The sequence below is a fragment of the Neofelis nebulosa genome, chromosome 2 (assembly GCF_028018385.1).
Source record: "Neofelis nebulosa isolate mNeoNeb1 chromosome 2, mNeoNeb1.pri, whole genome shotgun sequence".
NCBI lineage: Eukaryota > Metazoa > Chordata > Mammalia > Carnivora > Felidae > Neofelis > Neofelis nebulosa.
In genome coordinates, this window is record NC_080783.1 from 200,423,276 (window position 1) to 200,446,756 (window position 23,481).

Here is a 23,481-nt window from a genome sequence, read left to right on the forward strand (position 1 = left end):
TGCTCTGTCTCTCTCTGTCCCAAAAATAAATAAAAAACGTTGAAAAAAAAAATTAAAAAAAAAATATGTTTGTTTTAAAGTAAACTCTACTTTAAGTAAACGTGGGGCTCAAACTCATGACCCTGAGATCGAGAATCTCATGCTCCACCAACTGAGCCAGCCAGGCACCTCCAACAATAAGATGAAGCTTTAAAAAATGTATGCAGTCCCTCCTTTTTCCTTCCCTGTCACCCCCCATGTTGATATATGCTTACTGGGACTAGGATACACAGGGCGCTGTGTGGATCTGAGTTGTGCATGTTGGGACGTGCTGACCAGAATCTCCACCAGGAACGAAGGGCTTTCAGCTGTGGGAATGCGGCCAGCAATCTCAGCAGTCAGGCACCATCAGGGATGGACTTGACTGAAGAAAGCTGCCTTGCCAAGGTCATGTCCTCTTCTTCGGTGGTCACATCCAATGACTATCCAATAGGAGAGTATAAAATTCCAGCTCTTTGCCCCCATTTAAGATGGTTCTGAAAGAGAATCCAACTTTTGGATCCAATTTCAGGGAATCAGCTGAAGCTTCTGCTGGTGTATCACCTCTCAACGTCTACCTGGTGCTCCTTTCTTCCTCACCTTTCCCTTCCCTGGGGGCTGATCACTCCTTAATAAGCTTTATAGACTCCATAACCTTTCTCAGTCCCAACCGCAACAACATTCTTCAGAGACGCCCTTCTCACAAACCTTTTACAACTGTGCTTTTGACATTCAGATTTTGTCCTAAGTCTTCCCTCTTGAAATAACCGATCTCACCTTCCTTTTTCTTCTTGTTTTAATGTTATTTTTGAGAGAGAGAGAGAGAGAGAGAGATACAGAATGCAAGCAGGGGAGGGGCAGAGAGAGAGGGAGACACAGAATCCGAAGCAGGCTCCAGGCTCTGAGCCATCAGCACAGGGCCCGATGCTGGGCTTGAACTCATGAACCATGAGATCATGACCTGAGCTGAAGATGGACGCTTAACCGACTAAGCCACCCAGGCACCCTGAGTTGTTTCCCTTATTATTTCTGTAATCATGATTATATCTATTCTTAACTCTTAAAAACCTTAGTTTCTAGTGAAAAGTAGTCATTGTGAACTGTTTGTTGTTCTAGTAGGTTTTCTGTAACAGGAGCATGAAGCAGATAAACCTGTTTAGTAATTATTTACATCTGTTTATTTGTTCTCAGTAATCATGTTTGGATTACCCCTAAGACTTTAAGGAGGCATCAAAGTTGTAAGGTTCTTTTCCCCTTTTTCTAACAAATTTGGCAATAGAGATAACCTGAACCTGCCTGACTTGCAGTAAACACAGAACAGAAGTTCGCATCCAGTGCTAACTCTAAAAAGATGTTTTCATTAAACCAACAATCCTAAATTAGCTCTGTCAAATATTTCCCCAAATCATGTGAACTTGAGTCTTAGAATACCCAGTTCTTACAAGCACTTGCCTTTATTTTTTTTTTTTTTTAAGTTTGTTTACGTACTTTGAGAGAGAGAGGGAGAGAGAATCCCAAGCAGGCTCCACACTGTCAGCGCAGAGCCCAACGCAGGGCTCGAAACCACGCACGGTGAAATCATGACCTGAGCCCAAATCAGGAGTCGGATGCTTAACTGACTGAGCCACCCAGGGGCCCCTAACAAGCACTTGCCTTTAAATCAACTAAATAGAGCTCTTTTACAAATTAATTTTAACAACACCACCCAGAGGAAGAGAAGACAGCTCACATTTACAGCATACATGGATACAAATACACAAGATCCAAATAAAAATTTAAACGCCAAATTTTCTTTTCTTTTTTAAAGTTTATTCACTTATTATTTCTGAGAGAGCACGAGCGCGCACAAGCCAGGGCAGGGCAGAAAGCGAGGGAGACACAGAATCCGAAACAGGCCCCAGGCTCTGAGCTGTCAGCACAGGGCCCGATGAGGGGCTCAAACTCACAAACTTCGAGATCATGACCTGAGCCGAAGTCGGATGCTCAACCGACTGAGCCACCCAGGCGCCCCTAAAGGCCAAATTTTCAAATATCATAGTCTATGGATCCACTCATTGGTCATTTTTCTCCAGAGTCTAACGAACACTGTGGCCAAGCAGTGCTGCAAAAGGAGACTGCCCAGTGTTGGAGAACACAGCCCGAAAGGGCTGCATTCGGGAATCAAACTTCATTTCCCACTTCCCAACAAGAACACAGCCGGTTTTATCCAAAGATACCAACAGCCGCAGCAACGGACAAACCACATGAAGCCCAGGGTGCCTCTGCGAACGTTGGTTCCTCCCCAGAAGTCGGGACTTCACCAACTGAACCGAACGGCCTTCTAGTCAGTATGTTCTCAAGCGAAGGAGGTTAAGGGACCGAAAACCCCCTAATTACAGGCAACCAAAGGGGAGAAAGAAATAAGCTCAGGGGCCGTCACACAAGAAGTGCTCACCAAGGGATGTCTGTCCACACCGAAACCACAAACTGTGTCCCTAGGCGCTGCAGGGTGGTGGCCTCCGTATCGGGGCAGAGCCCTGGGGACAGTCCCAGGACAGAGCATAGGTGGCTGCTTGGACTGTCACTGCACTCCCCTTGGTTCTCCTCCCAGCGGCCTCCCTGAAGGCCAAGGCAGGGGCGTCTGAGGGCAGGTGGAAAAGGTCAGGACAAAAAGTTGCAGCTGCGCTTACTTGGCCCATGAACCCAGCGATTACTGGTTTCACTTGTGCGTGGGGTGTCCTTTCAGTCTCTGTGGGAGCTGGAGGACCTGCCCAGACAGCGGGCCAGAGTCCAGGCCGCTCAAGAGGGCCGGGCAGCAAACTCCCAGGGCGGTAGAGGGAGGACTTCGCTCCCTCAGCTTCAGTGAAGGGAGCACGGTGCTGCCTCCCCGCCGAGATGCCCTGCGGCCCAACTGAGGAGCACCCCCATCCCGGGCCCCAAGTAGACTAGAGAGGCAGGGAGGAAGGCGGCCAAACACTGACAAATTCCTCCCACACATTTGCACAATCCTGCTCACGTCTTGAGGAGGATTCGAAGGTGAACCAGAGATGAACCAGACAGGGAAGAGTCTTCAAGATGCTAGAACCCACGAACAGCAAGATCATGACCTGAGCCAAAGTCGGATGCTTAACCGACTGAGCCACCCAGGTGCCCCGATGTAATCAAATTTAAAAATCATTCAAAGCTGTTCCTCTTCCCACCAAAGGTGCTTATTTTCCAATAGTAGAAAAAATTCCACTTTCTTAAAGTGTTTTTAGTTAACTTTATTACTCTTATCATTATTTATTTTTGAGAGAGAGAGCACAAGCAGGAAAGGGGCAGAGAAGGAGAGACAGAATCCAAAGCAGGCTCCACGCCATCAGCACAGAGCCCGATGTGGGGCTCCAACTCATGAGCTATAAGATCATGACCTCAACTGAGATCAAGACCAACTAAGCTACCCAGGTGCCCCTCAACTGTAGCTGTTTTAAAAAACGAAACTAGGGGCCTCGGTGGCTCAGTTGGTTAAGCGTCCTGACTTCGGCTCAGATCATGATCTCAGGGTTCGTGGGTTCAGGCCGCGTGTGGGGTTCAGGCCCCGTGTGGGGCTCTGTGCTGACAGCTCAGAGCCTGGAGCCTGCTTTGGATTCTGTTTTCCTCTGTCTGCCCCTTCCCTGCTCGTGCTCACTCGCTCTCTCTCAAAAATAAATAAATAAACATTAAAAGAAAGAAAGAAACTAAACCTATTCTAGGTTGTGTGTGCTTTTGGCCAAAGAGAAAGGGCCATGGGCCTTCTGGGCCTGCTGGCAGTGTTCTGTTTCTTGACTGGTGGAGATTAAATGGGAGTCCATTTCCTGCAAGTTTACTGAGCTGGACATTGGTTTCCTGCCCCTTCCCAGAGGTGTATTAGATTCTCAGTGAGAGTTTCACCAAAAGGCAAGTGGAGATTTAATCAGATTGTATCAGAACCAAAATTCCTTTCTTCCTGTGATAGAACACTTATCCTTAATTCACACTTTCCAGGAACCCCTGGTGTTTCTGAGAGTCTGTCCAGAAACTCAGGGACACTGCTAAAGAAATGCAAATGAGGAACTCCCCCCAACCCCCACTAAGCTTTTGCATTACACCTGGCATCCAATATGGAACCTGTGGGCCAATGACACAGGGAGGGAGGCACCTGCCCTGGAGGTCCCCCTGCGGCTGGCTACCTCCTTGGTCAGTCCCTAACATGAGCTGATACAGACACCACTGGTCTGGCTGCCCTCTACATCTCCAGCATCCCAAGTGGAGGGTGGAGAGGGCACTTGTGAGGGAGCTCCCTGGGCCTCTGGTCCCCTTGCAGTGGTGAAATGGTCATCACACAACATCCCAGGTTTGTGGCCGGTGATATAAAGGCAAACTTCTCCAGGCCTGGGCTGGATGCCCAAGCTAGGGGCTGGGCTAGGCAAGCTTGGGGTACGGAGGGCACAGCAGAGCCCGGGCAAGTAATCCAGGGCCAGAGTTTGGGTTTAGATCAGGCAGTCCTGGGGTCCAGCTCAGCTCTGTCACTTACCATTTTGGGTCTCTGTGCCTCAGTTTCCTGTGCTGCGGATACAGGAGCCCGCGTTTCAGCAGCGCCTGGAAGGGGCTCCCACGCCGCCGGATAAATGTGACTCCACCTTCCACCCCCACCCCTCACCGGGTTTTGTCCCTACAGCTCTGCCACAGTTTTGTGTCGTCCCTTCCTACGCAGCGCGGCTTCCCCAGGGCCGAGTCCTTTTTTTTTTTTTTTTTTTTTTGAGAGAGAGAGAGGAAACCCAAGCAGGGGAGGGGCAGAGAGAATCCCTAGCAGGCTCCGCACAGCGCAGAACCGGACCTGGGGCTCAAACCCACTAACCGTGAGATCAGGATCTGAGCCGAAGCTGACGCTTCACCAATTTAGCCACCCAAGGCCGAGTCCTTTCTATCGGAGGCAACCTACGGTTTGCAAGGAAGCTCATGCTTGAGGCCGGAGGCCGGTGACCCGGGTTCCGGATGAGGCCCCGGGAGGACACGTGCGCCCCCAGGATCTCCCGGAGGGGAGTCAGCTCTCCGCCGGGACCTGCCCCGCTTCTCCGCCGCAAACTCGGCGGCTCTCTGCACCGGCGAGGCGGGCGGGCGCAGGTGCGGAACTTCGCCACCAGGTGGCACCATCGCCGGCCACGGCCCTCCTCCTGCCCGCGGCGCCCGGGCATCTCCGAGTGCGCTCCTGTCCACTAGCGCCCCGGCTCCTTTGCTGAGTGTCTGGCTAACTTGCCGCCGCGCTCCTGCCCTGGGTCTGGGTACCAAGCCCTAGAACTGCAGTCCTGGCTCCCCGAGATGGGGGAGGGCGAACTGGGGTGACTTGACACATCATCAAGCCGGGTGACCATGGCCATGTCACTCACCCCCCGCGGGCCTTCTTCCTTCGTCTTTACAGTTTACAAAGCCCTTTATTCAAGATCTGGAAGTTGGCATTGGACTTCATGGTACCGACAGAACCGGGTCCAGCCCAGGGTTGCAGTGTGGGGGTGAGAGAAACGACCATATGGTCTGAGAGCCTGAGAGTCGCTCTCTGCAGGCCCAGGGACGGACTGGGAGATGGAGAGAGGGCCCCTGTGGGGCTGCTCTGGGCACAATCAAGGGGCGGGAGGTAGCCGGCCAGCATGCTGCCAACTCCTTGGCCCAAGCAAGGGACCTGCCCAGGAGGATTCTCACCTTGAATCCCGGGCTCCGGGGGGGGGGGGGGGGGGGGGGGGGGGGGAGGGGGAGGGGGAGCAGCCTCTGCCTCCCCACCCCCACGGCTGGTGGTGTGCGGCTTACTGCATCAGCAGTGCGATTTGTTACCAAATGGAGGCGCCACATCCCCATGGTATCTTAGTATCTTAGCAAGGACTGCTAGTTGTCTCCCAATACCATTTCCCAGCCTCCCTTGGGGCTGGGTGTGGCCCACAACCTCCTTCTGAGGAATGGGAAAGGAACATTCTGGATGTGCACAGCCGGTGTTGTGCCTTTAAGGGGGGATCACAGCCCCCTTTCCCAGCCCCATTCTCCCTGGCTGGTCCCCAGACTCAGGGAGGGGGACTAGTGAGCATCTTCAACCACGGAGACCAGATGGCTGCCGCGCCTTCCGGATGGCAGAGCAACAAGATGGAAGGAGCCTGGGTCCTTAACTCTGGGGTCTTCCTGTTGATGCCACACAGCTCATGTTCCAGCGAGAAAGCAAAGGAGAAATACATTTCTATCTTGCTTACAGTCACCTGAAGTTCTTTAATTCTCCTGTGGCAACATCAGCTAGGTCCACTGTTCTGTCGCCGAGCAAACAGTCCCAGGACTCGCTACTACTGAGCTGGTGCTTCCTATACGCCAGGCGTGTTAGTCTCTACCCCGCTGTCTCTGCTGTGACCGGCCACTCCGATCTCTGCAGCTTACCGCACACACAGACTTTTTTTTTTTTAATTTTTTTTTTTTAACATTTACTCATTATTGAGAGAGAGACACACAGAGCATGAGCAGGGGAGGGGCAGAGAGAGGGGGAGACACAGAACTCAAAGCAGGCTCCAGGCTCCGAGCTGTCAGCACAGAGCCCGACGCGGGGCTCGAACTCCCAAACTGCGAGATCTTGACCTGAGCCAAAGTCGGTTGCTCAACCTAGTCACCCAGGAGCCCCATGCACAGACTTCTTGTTGGCGGTAGTGGCCGGCTGCTGCCCTACTGTACTCCAAGGCACGTCTCTCTCCACATGGGGCTGTTAGCCTAACTTACGGGGGAGGGGGAAACATGGGATGTAATTTTCTCAGTTGTGAAAATATTCTGTTTCCTGCTGTGACCTGTCTGCTGTGAGCACTTCCAGAAGAATGAGGGGGAAGCAGATTTTCACAGGTAATGCCCAGCTTCAGTGTTTCTCGCTGGACACCCATGTCGTGGCTAAGTCTATGGGTGGCAGGCATGTGCCCCAGTCACATTTCTGGCCAGCAGTGGTACTCTAAGCTCCTGGTAGATCACCCAGCTCCCAAGGTCCTAGTCCCACCCCCTAAGTCTGGCAGGCACTTGTAGGGACCTGTCACCCTCTGCAGGGTATCTGAGAGAGTCTACATTTCCGGCCCCTGCCCCTCTGGACCGCCTGACCCTGGCTTCTCCCTCCAGCTCCAGCTGTTTGGATCAGGGAGAGCCACCTGACCCCAGCTGAGCCAATCAGAATATTCAAGAAATCAAAAAAGAACACAGAGATGAAGCAAAACATCAGAGCTAAGTTAACAGCAGTATAAAAAACAATGACAACAAACGGTTCACCGGGCACTTCTGGGCCGGTTCTGGGAGCTCTTGGCAAGAACGAAACCCTCACAGCCTGTGAGACAGGCAATTGGCATGTAGTCAGATGAAGAAACTGAGGCTCAGAGAGGTGAAGTGACTACCCTGAGGTTATGTGGGCATGTGTCTTTAGAAATTAACCCCTTGAGGGGTGACTGGGTGGCTCAGTTGGTTAAGTGTCCAACTCTTGGTTTCCGCTTGGGTCATGATCTCCCAGTTCGTGAGTTCAAGCCCCCCATCTGGCTCTGCACTGATGGCGTGGAGCCTGCTTGGGATTCTCTCTCTCCCTCTTTCTCTGCCCCTCCCCTGCTCGCACTCTCTCTCAAAATAAATAAAACAAAACTTAAAAAACAAGAAATTAACCCCTTGAATGAGGCATTCAGTCCTCTCCTGCCCCCTCGCCTCCCCTCCCCACTGACCTTCCTGCAAATGACTCATAATTCCTTCTCTTCACCCCTCCTGCATCTGCCCATGCAGCAACTTCTGCCTGATATTCCTCCCAAGCCCTCACTCAAATGGCCCCTCTTCCAGGAAGCTTCACTATTCCTCCTCCACGGGTGCCCTGGGCCCCCAGCACGTGGATACGTTCCAGAGACCACATGTGGTTTCCCCTCTTCCGTGGGGATCGTCCTCACTAGGGTACGACCAGCTTCAGGTGGGAACCCCGGAGTCTATGCTGGGCCTTCTCACACGCTAGCTCGCTTCACGTTCCCAAAACTTCTTGGAGTGGGGCTCTTACAGCAGCTCCCCATTCTACAGAGCATGAAAAGGAAGGCTCAGGAAGACAGAGTGATCTTCACTGGGTCGCACAGCCAATAAGTGGCCAGGCCACAAGTCAAGCATCAGTCAGTCACGGACTCCTAAGTAGGGGCTCTTCTCGAAATCACCGCCTTCCATTCCTGCCACAGGGGTCCCAGAGGATGGGAATGGAGTAAAGCAAGGGAGCTGGGAAGGGTCAGGGGTGGGAGGGAGCTGGCTGCCTTCAGGAACAGAACCAGAGGACCTGGGAGGCAGTGGGCTGCCGCTTTTTCCCATGGCCACCAGGTGCCTTCTCTCCTTCTGCGGGCGTTAACCTTCCCTGGCCCCATACCTGCTCCTGTGTCGGCCTGGGGCTCCACATCACGCATCTCTTGTTGCCCTTGGAGAAACTATTCCAGATGCCACATTAAGAGTTTGTAAAGTCCGTCCCCAGGTGTGTATGGATCAGGCTACTCCCCTGCTTTAACACCTCCCATGGCTCCCAGTGCCAGAGGTCTGAGCCCTGGATCTTGAGCCTGATGTTTGAGGTGCTCTGCAATCAGGCCCTGACCCCCTTCATCCCATCCCCTGCTCCTTCTCCAGCACCTGACCCTTGCCCATGCTTCCAGGCTGTGTGCATGCTGTTTCTGCAGCCTGGAATATCCTCCCCCTCTGCAGCCCGCAGGGCTCTTCTGAAACCCAGCGGGAATACCCCCTTCCTCCTCCATGAAGTCCTCCGTGTTGCCTGGCCCCCACATGGAGTCGGCTGTTGCTTCCTCAGCTTTTGGTGGATGGTCTATTCACTCCACCCCCTGAAGCATCTGGATGGGGCCCAGGGCTGGCTCCTCTCTGGTCCCCAGAGGAGGTGGCTGTAGAGATACAATCAATAGTCTGACTTTCACATTTTATAGGAGAGAAAACTGATGGGAAAGAACCCGCTGAAGGTCAGAACTCTAGGGCCACCATATACAGTCTCCTGTGGAGTGGCGTCCTCATCACAGGCCCCTGCAGTCGTTGCTACCAATGTCCCTGTTTTGCAGAGGAGACATAAGGCCAAGCTGACTTGGCCACGGTCACAGGGCTGGTGGGAGGTAGTGTAGCACTGCATGTGTGACAAGGGGTGAGAGTGTCACCTCCCTCTCAGGCTTGTCTTGCACACTTAAGAAGGTAACAGCTATGAAGGAGCTGGTAGCCAGGGGGAGCGTGACAAGATGGTGACTTCCTACTGTCATCCCTCACCCTATGGACTCTGGCAGGAGGCTGGCTTTGCCCTGTCTCCCAGGTCTCATCTCCTTGGCCTTCCCAGTGTCGCCCAGGTTCTCTGCTCCTTCTCTTCCCTGGGTTTTGGAGAGCAATGGAGACAGGGAGCTCATTCTTCCTAAGAGCTTTGCCAGCGGCACAGAGACACCAGGGGAGAAACCCACCGCCCAGCTCAGAGCTTTGGGTGGGGAGATGGACTGAGTTTTCACAACCTAGCACGCCCTGAAGAGCCCTGGGTGGGACCCTGTAACTGTGGGGCCTGAAGCCCAGCCCTGCCATTAACTGGCTGGGTTGCCCTGGTCAAGTCACTGTGCCTCTCTGGGCATTGGTTTCTGCCCCGGTAAATGGGGCATTGGGAGTGGAGTTCTGGATTCTATTTGCCAAACATTTCTTATTGAATCTCCCACCAGTTCTTCCTGGGAAGGACCGGTTACAGAGGCAGAGGGAGGGAGTCCTGGCATGTGCCCAAAGTCACACAGTGAAAGACCAGTAGAATCAAAACTGGGTCCCAGAGTCTGCTCTCTCCTCTGCACCGGGTTTGGGATTCTTAGCTGAGGCTGTGGTCTTGCTGGGAGCCACACAGTCACTCAGCTGTGTCCTCTAAGTGCTCCTGGGGCAGCTCAGAGACAAAGATGGATTTAGAAACCCCTGGGGCTCAGGCAGGAAATCCGGGGCGTCCTGGACCCAGCCAGCCTGGCTGTTCCTAAACTGGAGATGAGGGAGATTAATTCCCAGGCCCTGCTGTTCTGTGGCCCCGGGTGGGGCTGTGACATGCAGGCGATGACAGCTGTTCCCTCCCCACAGTGGCTTTCGGAGAGAACATGGAGTCTCAAGTAGGCAGGGGCCTCAGGGTCCCTGTGTCTGGTTCAGAAGGAAAGGAGTCCTGGTCACACAGGAGCCAGGGCAGATCCAGGAGGGGACTGATGTCCCAATAATAAGGCCACTGGCTGCCCACACATCTGAACATCCATCCGGCCAAGCAGGGCCCATGGACATCCCTCTGTGGAGGGGAAGAGCACTTACCAGCCCGGCTGTGTGTCTGCCAGCAGGTCTTGGCCTCTCTGAGCCAGTTTCCTCTTCTGCGATCTGGGCATATCACTGACCTCGCTGAACTCTCAAGGGAATCGAATGGGGTTATATCTAGGAAAAGAGGGGGCGCCTGGATGGCTCAGTTGGTTAAGCGTCCGACTTCAGCTCAGGTCATGATCTCACAGTGCGTGAGTTCAAGCCCCGTATCGGGCTCTGTGCTGACAGCTCAGAGTCCGGATCCTGCTTCGGATTCTGTGTCTCCCTTTCTCTCTCTGCTCCTCCCCTGCGCAAGCTCTGCCTTTCTCTCTCAAAAATAAATAAACAAACTAGCAAATAAATAAATAAGCATTAAAAAAATAATATCTAGGAAAAGAGGACCCCTTTTTCACCACCGCCCCAAATGATGCCACGGAAGGTTCCTACAATTCCCAAACACTGTCTTCTGTGCCCCAAACCCCAGGGTCAGAGGAGGGATCAGCTGTTCGGTGGCATCCACTTTGTGCCAGATGCTGAACATGTGTGCTCCTATTTAGTCTTCAAAACAACACTAGGAAGTAGTGTTCCCCCCTTTTTGTGTAGATGAGGAAACTGGGACTCAGAGAGCAGAGTCCTTTCCTGCTGTCTGGGCAGTGTGGATTAGGAGGGACCCCCGGGTGGGGGAGAAACAAGCCAGTGGAGGGCCAAGACAGACCCAGGTCTCCCCTCGGAGCTCACCACCAGGGGGACATAAGACATAGGCTCAAATCCCAAACACTGATCTCAGTTCTCCTGTGCAGTGCTGCTAAGGGGAGGCCGGGTGAGGGTGTAGAAGGCAGGGGTCTGGGAGGGGCGGGGCTGACCTACTCTGGGGTCACAGAGGTGCAAAGAAGGTCTGAAGGAGAAGGAGCCAAGGGGATGATCAGAGCAGTGGGATTTCATGGCAGGAGGCAAGGACCGGGTCACACCCCAAGGCCAGAGCACAGATGTGGGGATGGGAGAAAGTTCAGCTATGGGGGAGGGAGGGTGTGAGGGGGCAGGACCCAGTTTGTGGAGATGAGAAGGGATTTTGAACTCCATTTAGACATCACTGGGGAGCCACTGAGGGTTTTAAGCAAGAGTGAGTGATTGGTTTAGATCCAGGGTAGAAAGATGGCTGGTGACCCTGCACAGAACAGTGGCCCTGGGGCAGGGAGAAGGCAGCTAATTGGGGATCCCAAGCGGAGGGTCCACAGGACTGGAAGGATTGGGGAGAAGGCAGAGAGGAGTGAGCCTAAGGTGACTGCTGGTGGAGATGGCCTTGGGGTGAGCAGGGGGGCCCTTTACAGAAGGGGGAACAGGAGGAGTAGGAATGGGCCATGATCACAGGGAGCAGGGACATTTCTGGGGAGGTGTCTGGTTGCCGAAAGTGAGGATGGATTTGTGGGCTCAGGCTGGAGGAGCCCCAACATGGGAGGGGGGGCGGGGGGAGGACAGAGGGGCCCTGAGGAAGAAGAGCCAGGAGGGGCAGGCAGGAAGAGCACGTGTAACCGCCAGGGCAGATGGAGCAGCAAGGACAAGAACGCGACACTGAGCTTTAGCCTGGAGTTGGTGTCCCCAGGAAGAGCCGCGAGGCGGGCGGGGGAATGGCGGGGACAGTGTAGGGTGGGGTGGGGACCTGAGCCGCAGGAGGGGTTGCCGGAGGGCCAGGGCGGCGGCGAGGAGCAGTCGGTGTGCGGGAATGGACTGAGTGCAGGGTCCACGGGGGTCTCGAGCAAAGGGGGTGGCCGGAGGAGGCAGGAAGGAGGCCACTGCCTCACTGGAGCGCAAACAACAGCCCGGCGCAGGGCGCAGGTAATTCTCTTCGGAGCTCTGGCCGCAGGAGCCTTCAGTCTCACGCGGCGGCGGGAAGGCGGCGGCGGGAAGGCGACCCCGGCTGGCTCTCCGACCCCATTTGACCCCAGCTTGGCCCTACCCGCTCTGCAGGAGGCCGGCATCCCCGTTCCCCCGAGGAGGCTTTGGTCGCTCCCAGGGATGCCTGTCCACGAACGCTGGGAGAGAAACTCCCGGGGCGCTGATGCCACCCCCAGTCTCCTCAGTCGGGCCAGAGGGCCGGGGCCTGGGTTCGAGGCCTAGCTGTGTAGAGTGGCGCCCTGCGAGGGGGCGGGGATGGCCCAGGCCGGCGACTTCCTCGAGCTCCCCCTCCCCGCCCCGGGCGCACAGCCGGGTCTCATTACCGCCCCTCCCCCTCCCCCGCGCCCCGCGGGCCGGGGGGTCTCGGCGGCCGGGGGATGGGAGGGTTATAATCAATCCCAGGCCGGAAATTCCTCCCGAGGGGCCCGGCCGGGCAGCGGGGGCCAGGGGGGGCCCGGCTCGGAGCCTGGCCGGCCGCCCGCGCTTCCCCCCCCCCCTTCTCCTCCGAGCCCGCCCCCCGCATCATGGAAACTGGGCCGCCAGCCGACCCCCTCGCTCCGCTCCGCATTCCAGCCTCGGGGGGCGGGCTGGGCGAGAGCTGCGCGGCCCCGTCGGGCCAGCGGCTGGGGGCGCTCCCAGTGCCTCCGGAGCGGGGACCAGCGCCGCCTCCCCACTCCAAATGGGGCGCGTCCTCTCAGTGTTAGGGAGGCCGGCGGGACCCGTGACACTCCGTCAGACTCCCTCAGCTCTGGGAGAGGGCTCAGCCCCACCGCCCCCACCCCTGCCCTGGGCTGCTATTCACTGAGCGCTCGCGGGGTTACCCGGGGCTGCGCCCCGTGTCGAGTGCCCACCCCCGACGCTGGATTTTCGCCTCTCCGCATCTTGCGAGGCGGACACCTTGAAGCCCATTTTTCAGGTGAAGGCAGTGAGGTTCACGGACGCGAAGGGCTGGGGGCGCGGGCGGGGCAGGAACCGGACCGCCTCCTCCGGGGAGCTCCCCGGACGGCGCGGGGCGGCAGCGGGCTCTCACACGCCTCCGGGGGTCCTCTCCCCGGCGCTTAGAATGAAGGGCTGAGAGGCGCGGGATGGGGGCGTGCGGGCTTCGAGTCCTCAGTCTGCGCGCTCGCTACGGAGCCCCGCAGGGTTCTCCAGGTTTCCCCACGTGGGATGAGGGGGCCCTCCCAGGCCTCTGCGAACGACAGAAGCCGGGGACTCGGACCCCCGGGTCCTCCGAGCCACCAGGCCAGCACACAGCGCTTACCTGCGACCCTCAGACCTGAGCGGCTGCCTTCTTCCCGCGGTGGGGCCTGGAGGGGTGCTAGCCAGCCAGTCCCCCGGGCTCCTAGGGGGCGGGGCCTGGGCGGCGCTGGGCGGAGCCCGAGTAGGGGGCGGGGCCGGGGGGGGGCCAAGAGTCGGTGGAGACCGCGGCAGTGCCGCGCGACCCGCGGCGCGCTGACTCGGACCGGCACACGCCTGGGCGCGGCGGCACCAGGTGAGCAGAACTAGGGTCCGGGGTTCGCCTCCCACTTTCCTCAACTTTTTGTTTCCCCTCCCTCCGGAAAGGCCCTGGGCGGCGGGAGTCCGGTCCTCCCTTTACCCCGGGCAGAGTGTGGACGCTGGCTGAGTGCAAGGGACCCGGCCCGGAGCAACTTCCCGCGGCCTGAGACCTTCCGACTGTGGCTCCAAGTTCCTGTCCCCCTGGGGTCCCCAGCGTGGACTCACGCTCTCCCGAGTCTCGGGGTCTCAAGGCATGTGGCCATCTCTCCGCACGCCTTCGCCCTCCTTCACGCAGAGACGCGCGGGGTCTCCGGGCGACCTTTTCGGGGTTGGGCCCGGGGCACCAGCTCTGGCCTGGGGCGGGGTGGTCACTTCTGAGGTTTCGGGCTGGGGAAAAGGCTCCACACTCAGAGACGACGGGGAACGGCCCTTGCCTCCTCCCACGACGCTCCCGTGGCTGTGCACATCATTGGCCGGGGTCGGGAGGCCCGGCGTCGGGTCCCGGTAGAGCCCCCTCCTCGTGTGACCCCGGCAGTCTCCTCCGCCTCTCTGGGCCGCAGTTTCCATCTGTGAAAATTAGGCTTTGGACGCGTCAGACTGCGGCTCAGTGCTAGGCCCCGGGCCTTTGGCACTCCTGTTGGAGCCAGGGATGGGGTGTCGTGTCTTGAGCTTCGGGGGTGCGGATGGGGAGTGAGTGGGGTAGCAAGGCCTCCTTCCTGGGGCTTCGGCTACGGGTTCCAGCACTGAAGCTGTTTAGAAACCATACCGGGGGAGTGAAGACGCACCACCGGACAGCGAGGTCCTAACTCTCCCCCTGCGGCCCAGGGCTCCTGGGCGGGGGCCCGGTTTCCTCCCACACCCTCCCTCCCATGGGGGCCACACCACACACAACCCAGCTACTCCTTACCCGGCCCCGGCTCCAGTCCTCAGGCCACAGGCCGGGAAGGGCTTAAGCCGGGCGGCCCAGGCTGGGGCGGCCTGAGGTGCTGGGGCGGTGCTGCTCCGTCCGGGACGCGGGCCACAGAGGCCTCGGGTGGAGGAGGCCGGAAAGGAGGACAGGCGGCGGGAAAGGGGGATGATTCATCCCGAGGAGCTCGAATTGGAAACGCTGCAACCTGGGAACAGCCTTGCCCAGGCCGACGGGAGAGCCGGAGGGGAGCTCTACCAGCAGGGCCCCGCGCCCAGCACCTGCAGCCCCCTGCGCCCTGCCCTGGCCACTGCCCGGCCGCTGGGGGAGGAGAGGCCTCGTCTACGCGGAGTTTAAAGCAATCCCGGGCAAAGTCTGCCGCTGGTCTTGATCGGAACGGTCTTCCTGGAGTCTAGCTCAAGTCTCTCCTGCTGCAGCTTCAGTGCAGACTGAGGAGGTCTGAAAGGAGGGGGCGGGCAGGAAGAGGCTGGAGTCAGTGACACCCCCTCCTTCCTACGCTGCGGTATGTAAAGCGCAGTAGGGGGGAGGTGGGGCCCGCGAGCGACCCCAGCGGACCCGGGCGGTCTGAGCGCCCCCTCCCTCCTTTACGGTGCACCCACGTGCGGGGGTGAGGTCGATCCCGGGCGGGACTTACCCTGGAGACGCCACTGCCGGGGGGGCCAGCACACCTCCTGAGGCCCGGAGCCGGCGGGCTGGCGAAGAGGGCTCTGGAGGCCGGAGCCCCGCAGCCGAGGATGCGCCAGGTAGCAGCCCGCGCCCCCCCTCCCTCCTCTCCGCCCGCGGGCCCGGCCAACTCCGGCTCTGCCGCGCGTCCCTGGCTCCGAGCTCCGCTGCGGAAAACCCGAGCGGGGGCGGCTCCCCGCCTCGCGGCCCGGGAAAATCCGGGGGTGGCCGCCAGGGATCTCCAAGCGGCCTGGGCGAGGCAGCCTGAGCTTGCCTCCCGGATTTGGGCCCCCCACCTGGCGCTCCGACCCTAGGCCCGTCGGTTCAGTCCCTGCCTCCCATCTCTCTGCAGAGCGCCTAGACGACGGCGAGATGACGGCTGGGAGCCCTGGAGACTGCGGGGAGGTGCGCAGGAGCCCCGAGGGCCGCGTCTCTCGCCTGGGCCGCCGCCTGGGCCGCCGCCGGCGCCCGCGCTCCCCGCCCGAACCCCTGCGGGTGCGGGCACGGCTGCGGCTGCGCTCGCCGTCGGGGGCGTTCGCGGCGCTGGGGGCGCTCGTGGTACTGGTGGGCATGGGCATCGCTGTGGCCGGCTACTGGCCGCACCGCGCCGGCGCCCCAGGGCCGCGCGCTGCCAATGCCAGCGCACCCCCCCTGAGCGAGCTGCGACGCGAGGGTCGCGGCGCCGGCCGGGCCCACGGCCCGCACGAGCGGCTGCGGCTCCTCGGGCCGGTGGTCATGGGCGTCGGCCTGTTCGTGTTCATCTGCGCCAACACGCTACTCTACGAGAACCGCGACTTGGAGACGCGACGGCTTCGCCAGGGGGTGCTGCGGGCTCAGGCGCTCCGCCCTCCTGACGGCGCCGGCTGGGACTGCGCCCTCCTCCCCAGCCCCGGACCCAGGACTCCCAGAGCCATAGGCCGCGCAGAGCCAGAAAGTTGGGACCTGTCCCCGCGTCGGGGTACCTCACCCGTCCCGTCAGTGCGGAGTCTGCGTTCAGAGCCTGCTAATCCTCGCTTGGGGTTACCTGCCCTGCTCAACAGTTACCCTCTGAAGGGCCCAGGGCTGCCCCCACCCTGGGGTCCACGGACCCAGACTGGCCATGTGATTATCACCGTGCAGCCCTCTGGTTCCTGCATCGAACATTCCAAGTCTCTGGATCTGGGCCTTGGGGAGCTCCTACTTGGGGCCCCGGCAGCTCGAGACTGTGCTCACCGGAGCTGGCCACGGCTGGACCGCCTCAGTCTGGGGGGTTATGCCAAGTTGGGAGGAGGAGGGGACTTGGGAGCCCGGGTTTGAGGAGCAGGGGACAGCCTTCTAGGTGGCTGCAGCATGGACATTGGTAACAGGACCAGAAGTCCCAATATCTAGTAGAAGCATCAGTCACATCCCAGACTGGAGGTGGATGCTCTGGCCCCATCAGCTGCTAAGGCATCCTGACTTGCATGTCGGCAGACAAATGCCAACTGCACAGGGTTCAATAAGCTGGAGACAATGCGCTTTAATGTGGAGTCTGGAGACCAGCATGACTCGGCCTTGGGATCTCTTTTAAGCCTCCAAAAGTGGCCTTACTTAGCCTCGGACAGGTACCTGAGGGGGCTGGAGGTCCAGGTCAGGGTGACTGGGAGAAACCTGGTGTCTTGGCAAACCCCAAGTGGTGAGCAAGGACCCCTAAGACTCAGAAGGTAGGTTGGGATGTTACAGGCTGGGATGGGCTCCCTCCAAGGTGGTGCCAGTTGCGGGGTCGGCGAAGACGGGCAATGGGGTAGAGCAGAGACCCTCCACTGCCATCTGGGATGGGGCCTGAGGCTTTATCTCCCACCACCTCAGCCCCTGTCTCCCCTCAGCCATGCGGGGTACACCCCACTAGGGCTACACTACTGCCAAAGTCTTCCTACCGAGGGTCTGGCCCCTCCCTAAACAGGTCTGAGAAGCCCCCTTCTCTCCTCTGTCATGGCCTGTGCTGCAACATCTCCCTCCAGCAGGCAAAAAGCATTTGTCAGATCTCCTTTTATACAACGTTGAAGCCGCATTTTGGCCAATGTGGGTAGCTTACTTTAGAAAATGGCTTGAATTTGGGTCTCCCTTACCCATGTTTAATTTTTCCCAGATTGCTGGTAGGAAAAGAGAACTTTAAAAGTTGATCAATTCTCACAGATTCAGTCTTTTTTTTTTTTTGTAAGTTTATTGAAAAATGCAATACAAGAAGCAAGACCAAACACGTATCTAAGCACTACACCACTTCTCTTACTACAAAAGGCCAAAACAGCAGACCTAATTATTGCCTTTTTAATCTAGGGATTTTGCCAATTTGATTCTGCTGCCATAGTTCCTATTTGTCAAGAAATGTAAACAACTACTTGATATGATTCATAATTTTAAAAAAATTTACAAAGCTCCTTCATTTTTGTCACCAAAATAATACATTTGAGAGAGATCTGTAAAAACAGCCAGCCGGGGGCTGAGATCCTGGGCAGGTTATTTCCACGAGCAGTGGGCATTCTGTGGTGTTGGTCAGGCCATAGCTCTGGCTCCACTTCCCAGGGCAGACGGTTGTCCCCTCCCCCCCTCCACCGCCCTGCAGAACATGCGATGGGGAGGCCTGGGCCGGAGGGCAAAGAGGCCCTGAAAGGTCCCTGTGGCCAGGTTCTTCGGGCCCTCGGCTTGGAAATTTAGGTCCTGCTTGGTGGGTGGGTGGGTGGGTGGTGGGTGGGTGGCAGAGACCTCGTGTGGCTTGGAGGAAGTCTTTACTTCTCAAGTGAAATAAAAATAAAACTGCAGCGAGAATTGTTACTGTGGTGTGTCTGAGTCACTTTAGGGAAATTGCTGCCAAGTCTCTGACCCTGGAAATGAAACTCTCCCCTCCCCTCTTCACCATTTCCACCTGGACAGAATCTGTTTTTCTTCACACTCACACACACAAATGCACACACAACTGCAGGAAGAAATAAAATCCAAACAACTGTCGAACCCTCAGATCTGTTACCAGAGAGGCAGGATAGGGAGAGAGGCTTGGAAGGACACCTTCTGCCTAGCTTGTCCAAATCGTGGCTTCTCAGTGCTGGAAGAGCATTCGAGATCTTCTGGTCCAATTTATAGTTAAGGAAGCGGGAGGAGAAGCACTGTGAGCGGGTGACAGAGCCGAGGGGAAGCGTGGGCCCCTGTCATAGGTCCTGTGCGGTGAAAGCTGCCGCATCAGTGCAGGCAGTGGAGAACCCGGCATGCCAGGCCGCTGATGCTCACCCTGTGCCCTCTTCCTTACCCCGACCCTCTTCATTCCACAGCTGGCAGCCTGGGAAGCTGGCAGCTCTTTCAAAAGGACAGCTGGCCACGGGCAAGGGAGCTCACGTTACACGCCTTCTGATGTGAGCTGGATTCCTAACCTCACCACCACTCCTGGCGACACAGCCTGGGCGTGGGTACCACCAAGAGAGCCCCATCGTTTCAGACCCTGTGCCCACGGGCTGGAAGTCTGCTCCTGAGACAGGACAGTCCTGGCTCCGCAGGCCTGTCATATACCCTACCTGAGCTCTTCATCCCTCTCGAGAGAGAGCTGCCTCTCGGCTAGTAATATTCTCACATAAGTACTAAAGGAAAATGCACACGCCTGCAATCAGTTCAAACCAGCTGAGTTTGTCTGAGATAAGACTCGGCCAGAAGAGGCTTTGGACACAGGTGGCTGGCTCCCACTGTGGGGAGCAGGGGTTTTCGACGTCTCTCACTGCTCTGGAGCCCCCCGAGACTGCTGACTGTGATCCGCTGTCTATCTCATGAGGTTCACTTCTGTCCCAGAATAAGATTCCAAGAACTTCCGGGCAGATGTGTTTGTGGGAGCAAGCTGGAAGATTCGAGAAGTGCTATTAAATAAAAATGCCCCCAGACCTACCAGGAATGGTGGAATTGGGCACATCAGTCAGTCCCATTTTCAAAACCAAACAAACAGCAACAACAACAAAAAAGTAAAAGTAAAATAAACCCACAACCCACCACAAAAATCAAGCCTATAAAACCTGACAGACCTCAGATGGTGAGTGGGAACAAGCAGGGCTGGTGTTTGTACCCCTTGTCGTGCAGGGTTTTGTGGGAAGGATGGCCCCTAAACGTCAATTCCCTTGCTCCAGAAGGGTGTCTGCAGGCAGGTACCAGCCAGGAGAAGAAAGGACAAGGAACAAGACCTCCTCTCTGAGTCACATTCCCTGTCATCCCAGGATTAAAGAAAAGGGCCCGGGGTTGGTCACCTGGAAATACTTCTCAGCAAGATCTGACTGAGGTAAACCCCACCATTCCCCTGTGTGAAGTGCACATTCCCAGAACTAGAAAACCTTTTTTAAAACCTCATTAACTTTCTCCTTGCCTAAATCACCACTAAAAATGTGCCATTGGAGCTTCTGGCCAAAAGTGCCTATTTTCCTGTGAGTTTTGGTCTCCTGAGATGGGAAGTGGGGGGAGCACTTAGCAGAGCCACTGCTTCTGATGAGGTAAAAGGGGAGGGAGGGCAGGAAGGTGAAGGCCACGGATATGTTCAAACATTCACAGTACCAGATAGATATGAAACAACTTCTTATGTCTTTGATCTAAAGAAGCTCCAAAAAGAAAGAATAGGAGGAAACAAGGAAAAACAATACTACATTCTTAGCAGAGATCTCTGCCTCACTGAAACCACCCTCAACAAAGGGACAGGGACGTTTTCCTGGGGCCTGTGGATCAGGACAGCTGCCCTGCCTCACATGGTAAAGTCACATCATTGGCTCTGAGAAAGGGCTGGTTAATGAAGTTTCTGCTGACATCCAAAGGGTACAAAACTAGGGGACGAGCAGGAAAGCCCCATTAAGCCGGCTTTGGCCCCCAACACAGCTGACAGAATCTTTGGAGGATTTCCCCAAGAATTCTGTGGACCTGTCAGGATCTGGGTTGGAAATAAATGGAGAGAGGCTAGGTTAAAGGGGTTACAAACCACCCCATAAAAAAAACCAAAAACCTCTTTAAAAACAGTCCATAGAGTGAAAAGTTGAACAATTTCTGGTATCACAATGTAGAAAAAGTATTAAAAGAACCAGTGATGTCTAGAAGACTCTCTTGGTATAAATTCCAAATAGAAAGTGAAATTTTCTGGTGGTTTAGAGTAATTTTCAAAGTCTGATGTCTGACTATTGCAGGAAAGCTTCTTTATCATTTTGCTGGTTTTCTCTTGGATGGGAGACAGGCGGGGAGTTGGGGTAGGATAGTTCCTAGAGGAGAGAAAGCACACTTTTTAAATCCAGCAAAGGAAAACAGCCACCCAGCCCCACTGCCAGTTCTGTGGCCCCAAGTCACAAGCAGGGCCTGAGCAGTTTTACAGAGCCCAGTCCTACCTGTGATCGATGGCTTCTTCGAGTTGTTTGTAAACTACTTTTAGGCATAAATTTATCTGGATCCCTGGGCTCTCTGAAAGCTGCTATGCTGCTTTCAATTTTCTAGTCTGGCCTGGCCCCCTAGTCCCCTAGCCCCCAAGCCCACATTTCCAGACAGGCAGGTCCTGCTTTTCTTGGTTTTGTTCTCCTCTGGCTCTCTGAGGTTTAGACTCAGAGATCCCTGTGACAGCAGAGAGCAGATCGCAGACAGAAGAGAGAGGGAAGGCTAAGTGAAGAAGCAGGAGGAAACGGGAAGATTCAGGAAGTGAGTGGGGGTTTCCATCCAGGCCTAGGGTGTGTCCTCCAGCCTATCACTGCTGGCCTGATAAAGGCAGGAGGACCCAAGGAGGCCAGCTGCTCTCATTGGAGCCAAATCCTTAGTAATTTCTCTGTCTCCCTCATCAGCCTCTCCTTTGCCTTTGCTTTATTAAGTCCCAGTGTGGACACCTCTGGGGGATGTTCCTGCTCAGTGTTCTCTGAGGGGGGGACAGTGGACCCCCTCCACCCCACCAAGAACAGCCCATACCTGAGCTCATTCCTCAGAGATTTCGGTCTCCTGATGGACGACCACCTTGGTCACTGACATGTCTGGGTGCTGCTCCTTTGCCTCCTTGATGGCCTGTACGAGGACCTGAGAAAGACAGAAACAATGTTCGTCAGGCAGAAAGCAGGCTGGCTGGTGAAGGAAGGCAGGGGTCTCAGGACATCGTTTCTCTGGCAAATTCAATCTTTCCGTCTGTAGTACCAGGGCAGCATTTAGGCTAAGCCAAGCTGATAATAACCTTACCTCCCCTATCCTGCATAGGGAGGCTCCTGGACTGAAAACACAGAGACAGGGAAGGCTAGAGCTGTCGTCAAGGAATCATAAAGGGACTTTAGGGGTGACAGCTGTACCTGCTGGGTGGGTCTGGGAGGATTCACTCAAGAAGTGAGTGAAAAATCTGTATTCACTATAGGGTAGCCGGGAAGTTCAGAACAGAAGAGGAAAATATAGAAGCATGCTACAAAAAGGAAGAGGTATCTTCGGCTAACGGAGAGGAAAGAAAGTAAGGAAGAGTGGGAGGGCCTATTAGATGCCATGCATTGGCTTAAGCACATTATTATTATTATGTACTTAATCTTCAGGATGGCTCAATGAAATTAGGGTAACGTCATTGTTTCCACTTCATTTTAAAATTTTTACTTTTTAATGTTTATTTTGAGAGAGAGAGAGAGACAAAGCATGAATTGGGGGAGGGGCAGAGAGAGAGGGAGACACAGAAGCCGAAGCAGGCTCCAGACTCTGAGCTGTCAGCACAGAGCCCGACGGGCTTGAACCCACGAACCGTGAGATCATGACCTGAGCTGAAGTTGAACACTTAACTAACTGAGCCACCCAGGCACCCCATGTTTCCACTTTGTTTTGAAGTAAGCTCTGTGCCCAATGTGGGGCTCAAACTCACAACCCCAAGATCAACAGTTGCCTGCTCTTCCAGCTGAGTCAGCCAGGCGCCCCTCATTGTTTCTATTTTACAGACAAAGAAACCGAGGTTCAGTGGTTAAATAAAGTGGTTAATGTTTCCCAGCTAGTAAGTAATGCAGCAGGGATTTTAACTTAAATCTGTAAGGCTTTCTTCTTCACTACACTGTCATTTAGTTTCAGGGAGACCCTGTGTTAGCATCTGAAGGAATTCTGATCATTTTAGAAAAACTAAATGAAAACAGAGGGAAAGTCAGGGAAATGATACCACTACTCTTCCTGGGTAGCAAGTCTCTGAGCCTCAAGCTCACAGCACCCAAGGTGCTTTGGGGAACGGTGATCTGGGGATTCTCAAGAGACAGGCCCTCCCTATTAAAAAGGACACTAGGGGAGCCTGGATGGCTCAGTCAGTTAAGCATCTGAATCTTGGTTTCAGCTCAGGTCATGATCTCACGGTTCGTGAGTTTGAGCGCTACATCAGACTCTGCTGACAGCATGGAGCCTGCTTGGGATTCTCTCTCTCCTTCTGCCCCTACCCTGCTTTCTCTCTCTCTCTCTCTCTCTCTCAAAATAAATAAATAAATCAACTTAAAAAATTTTTTTTAAAAAGGGGTGCCTGGGTGGCTCAGTTGGTTAAGCGTCCAACTTTGGCTCAGGTCATGATCTCACGGTCGGTGGGTTTGAGGCCTATGCTGGGCTCTGTGCTGACAGCTCAGAGTCTGGAGCCTGCTTCGGATTCTCTGTCTCCTCTTGCCCCTCTCCTGCTCGCACTCTATCGTTCTCTCTCAAAAATAAATAAACGTTAAAAAAATTTTTTTAATAAATAATAAAAAAAAAGGATTCTAGCTAGATCTGAACACTTGACTACTGACCCTGGCTCTTAAGAACTATCTCTAGGAGGGATGAGGGAAGAGGGGAAGTTCCTCTTTTGGTCTTCAGGACTCCATGAAACTGGCACCTCTATTGGCCCCTGCTCATTTTCCCTGATCTTTTTTTCCCAACCCACCTGCTCATGTGTCAAGGCCCAGCCCAAACCATCTCTTCGGTTACTCTGGCTGACACCTCTCTCTCCAGGAAAGCCTGCATCACACTACTTCTTGCTTTAATTGCCCCCCACCCATCCAGAATACACCATATCTCATCCCTTGCGTGCATCCCTCATACCTAGCAGAACCGAGGGACAAAGGAGCATCTCTCTGAGCTCTCAAGTATGTTTCTAACAATCCTGAAAGAAATCTAGGATCATCTTTCTTTTACAGATGGCAAAATTACAGCTCAGAGAAGTAAAATAACTTGCTCAAGGACACACAACTAGTAAGTTGCAGAATCAAGAGTCAACTCAGTGCTGTCTCACTCCAAACCCAAAA

The 23,481-nt window shown here is 55.6% G+C and overlaps 2 protein-coding genes and 1 long non-coding RNA gene across 18 annotated transcripts in view; 1 reads left to right on the forward strand and 2 right to left on the reverse strand.

Annotated features, from left to right (window-relative positions):
* The window catches only part of LOC131505149 (uncharacterized), a 32,448-nt gene extending 17,093 nt beyond the window's left edge, over positions 1–15,355 (reverse strand). Inside the window, exons 1-2 of the long non-coding RNA XR_009258291.1 lie at positions 15,240–15,355; positions 13,442–15,043 (exon numbers count right to left, since the gene is read on the reverse strand). This is a non-coding gene — a long non-coding RNA (uncharacterized LOC131505149). The remainder of the gene's footprint in view (positions 1–13,441; positions 15,044–15,239) is intronic.
* TMEM200B (transmembrane protein 200B) lies at positions 13,564–18,904 on the forward strand. 3 transcript variants are annotated; one of them, XM_058718363.1, is made up of 2 exons: positions 13,564–13,672; positions 15,621–18,904. In XM_058718363.1, exon 2 carries the CDS (start codon positions 15,641–15,643, stop codon positions 16,562–16,564), a length of 924 nt encoding a protein of 307 aa, XP_058574346.1. In that variant the 5' UTR covers positions 13,564–13,672; positions 15,621–15,640; the 3' UTR covers positions 16,565–18,904. The 3 variants fall into 3 exon arrangements, with proteins under 3 accessions (XP_058574346.1, XP_058574348.1, XP_058574347.1); XM_058718365.1 differs by lacking the exon at positions 13,564–13,672 and adding an exon at positions 14,991–15,107; XM_058718364.1 differs by lacking the exon at positions 13,564–13,672 and adding an exon at positions 15,265–15,348.
* Positions 17,398–23,481, reverse strand: part of EPB41 (erythrocyte membrane protein band 4.1) — a 202,643-nt gene continuing 196,559 nt past the window's right edge. For all 14 annotated transcript variants that reach the window (XM_058718341.1, XM_058718334.1, XM_058718335.1 and 11 more), the window contains 2 exons: positions 21,182–21,286; positions 17,398–20,493 (listed from right to left, as the gene is read on the reverse strand). In XM_058718341.1, the coding sequence (XP_058574324.1) occupies positions 21,188–21,286 (99 nt within the window). In that variant the 3' untranslated portion in view covers positions 17,398–20,493; positions 21,182–21,187. The remainder of the gene's footprint in view (positions 20,494–21,181; positions 21,287–23,481) is intronic.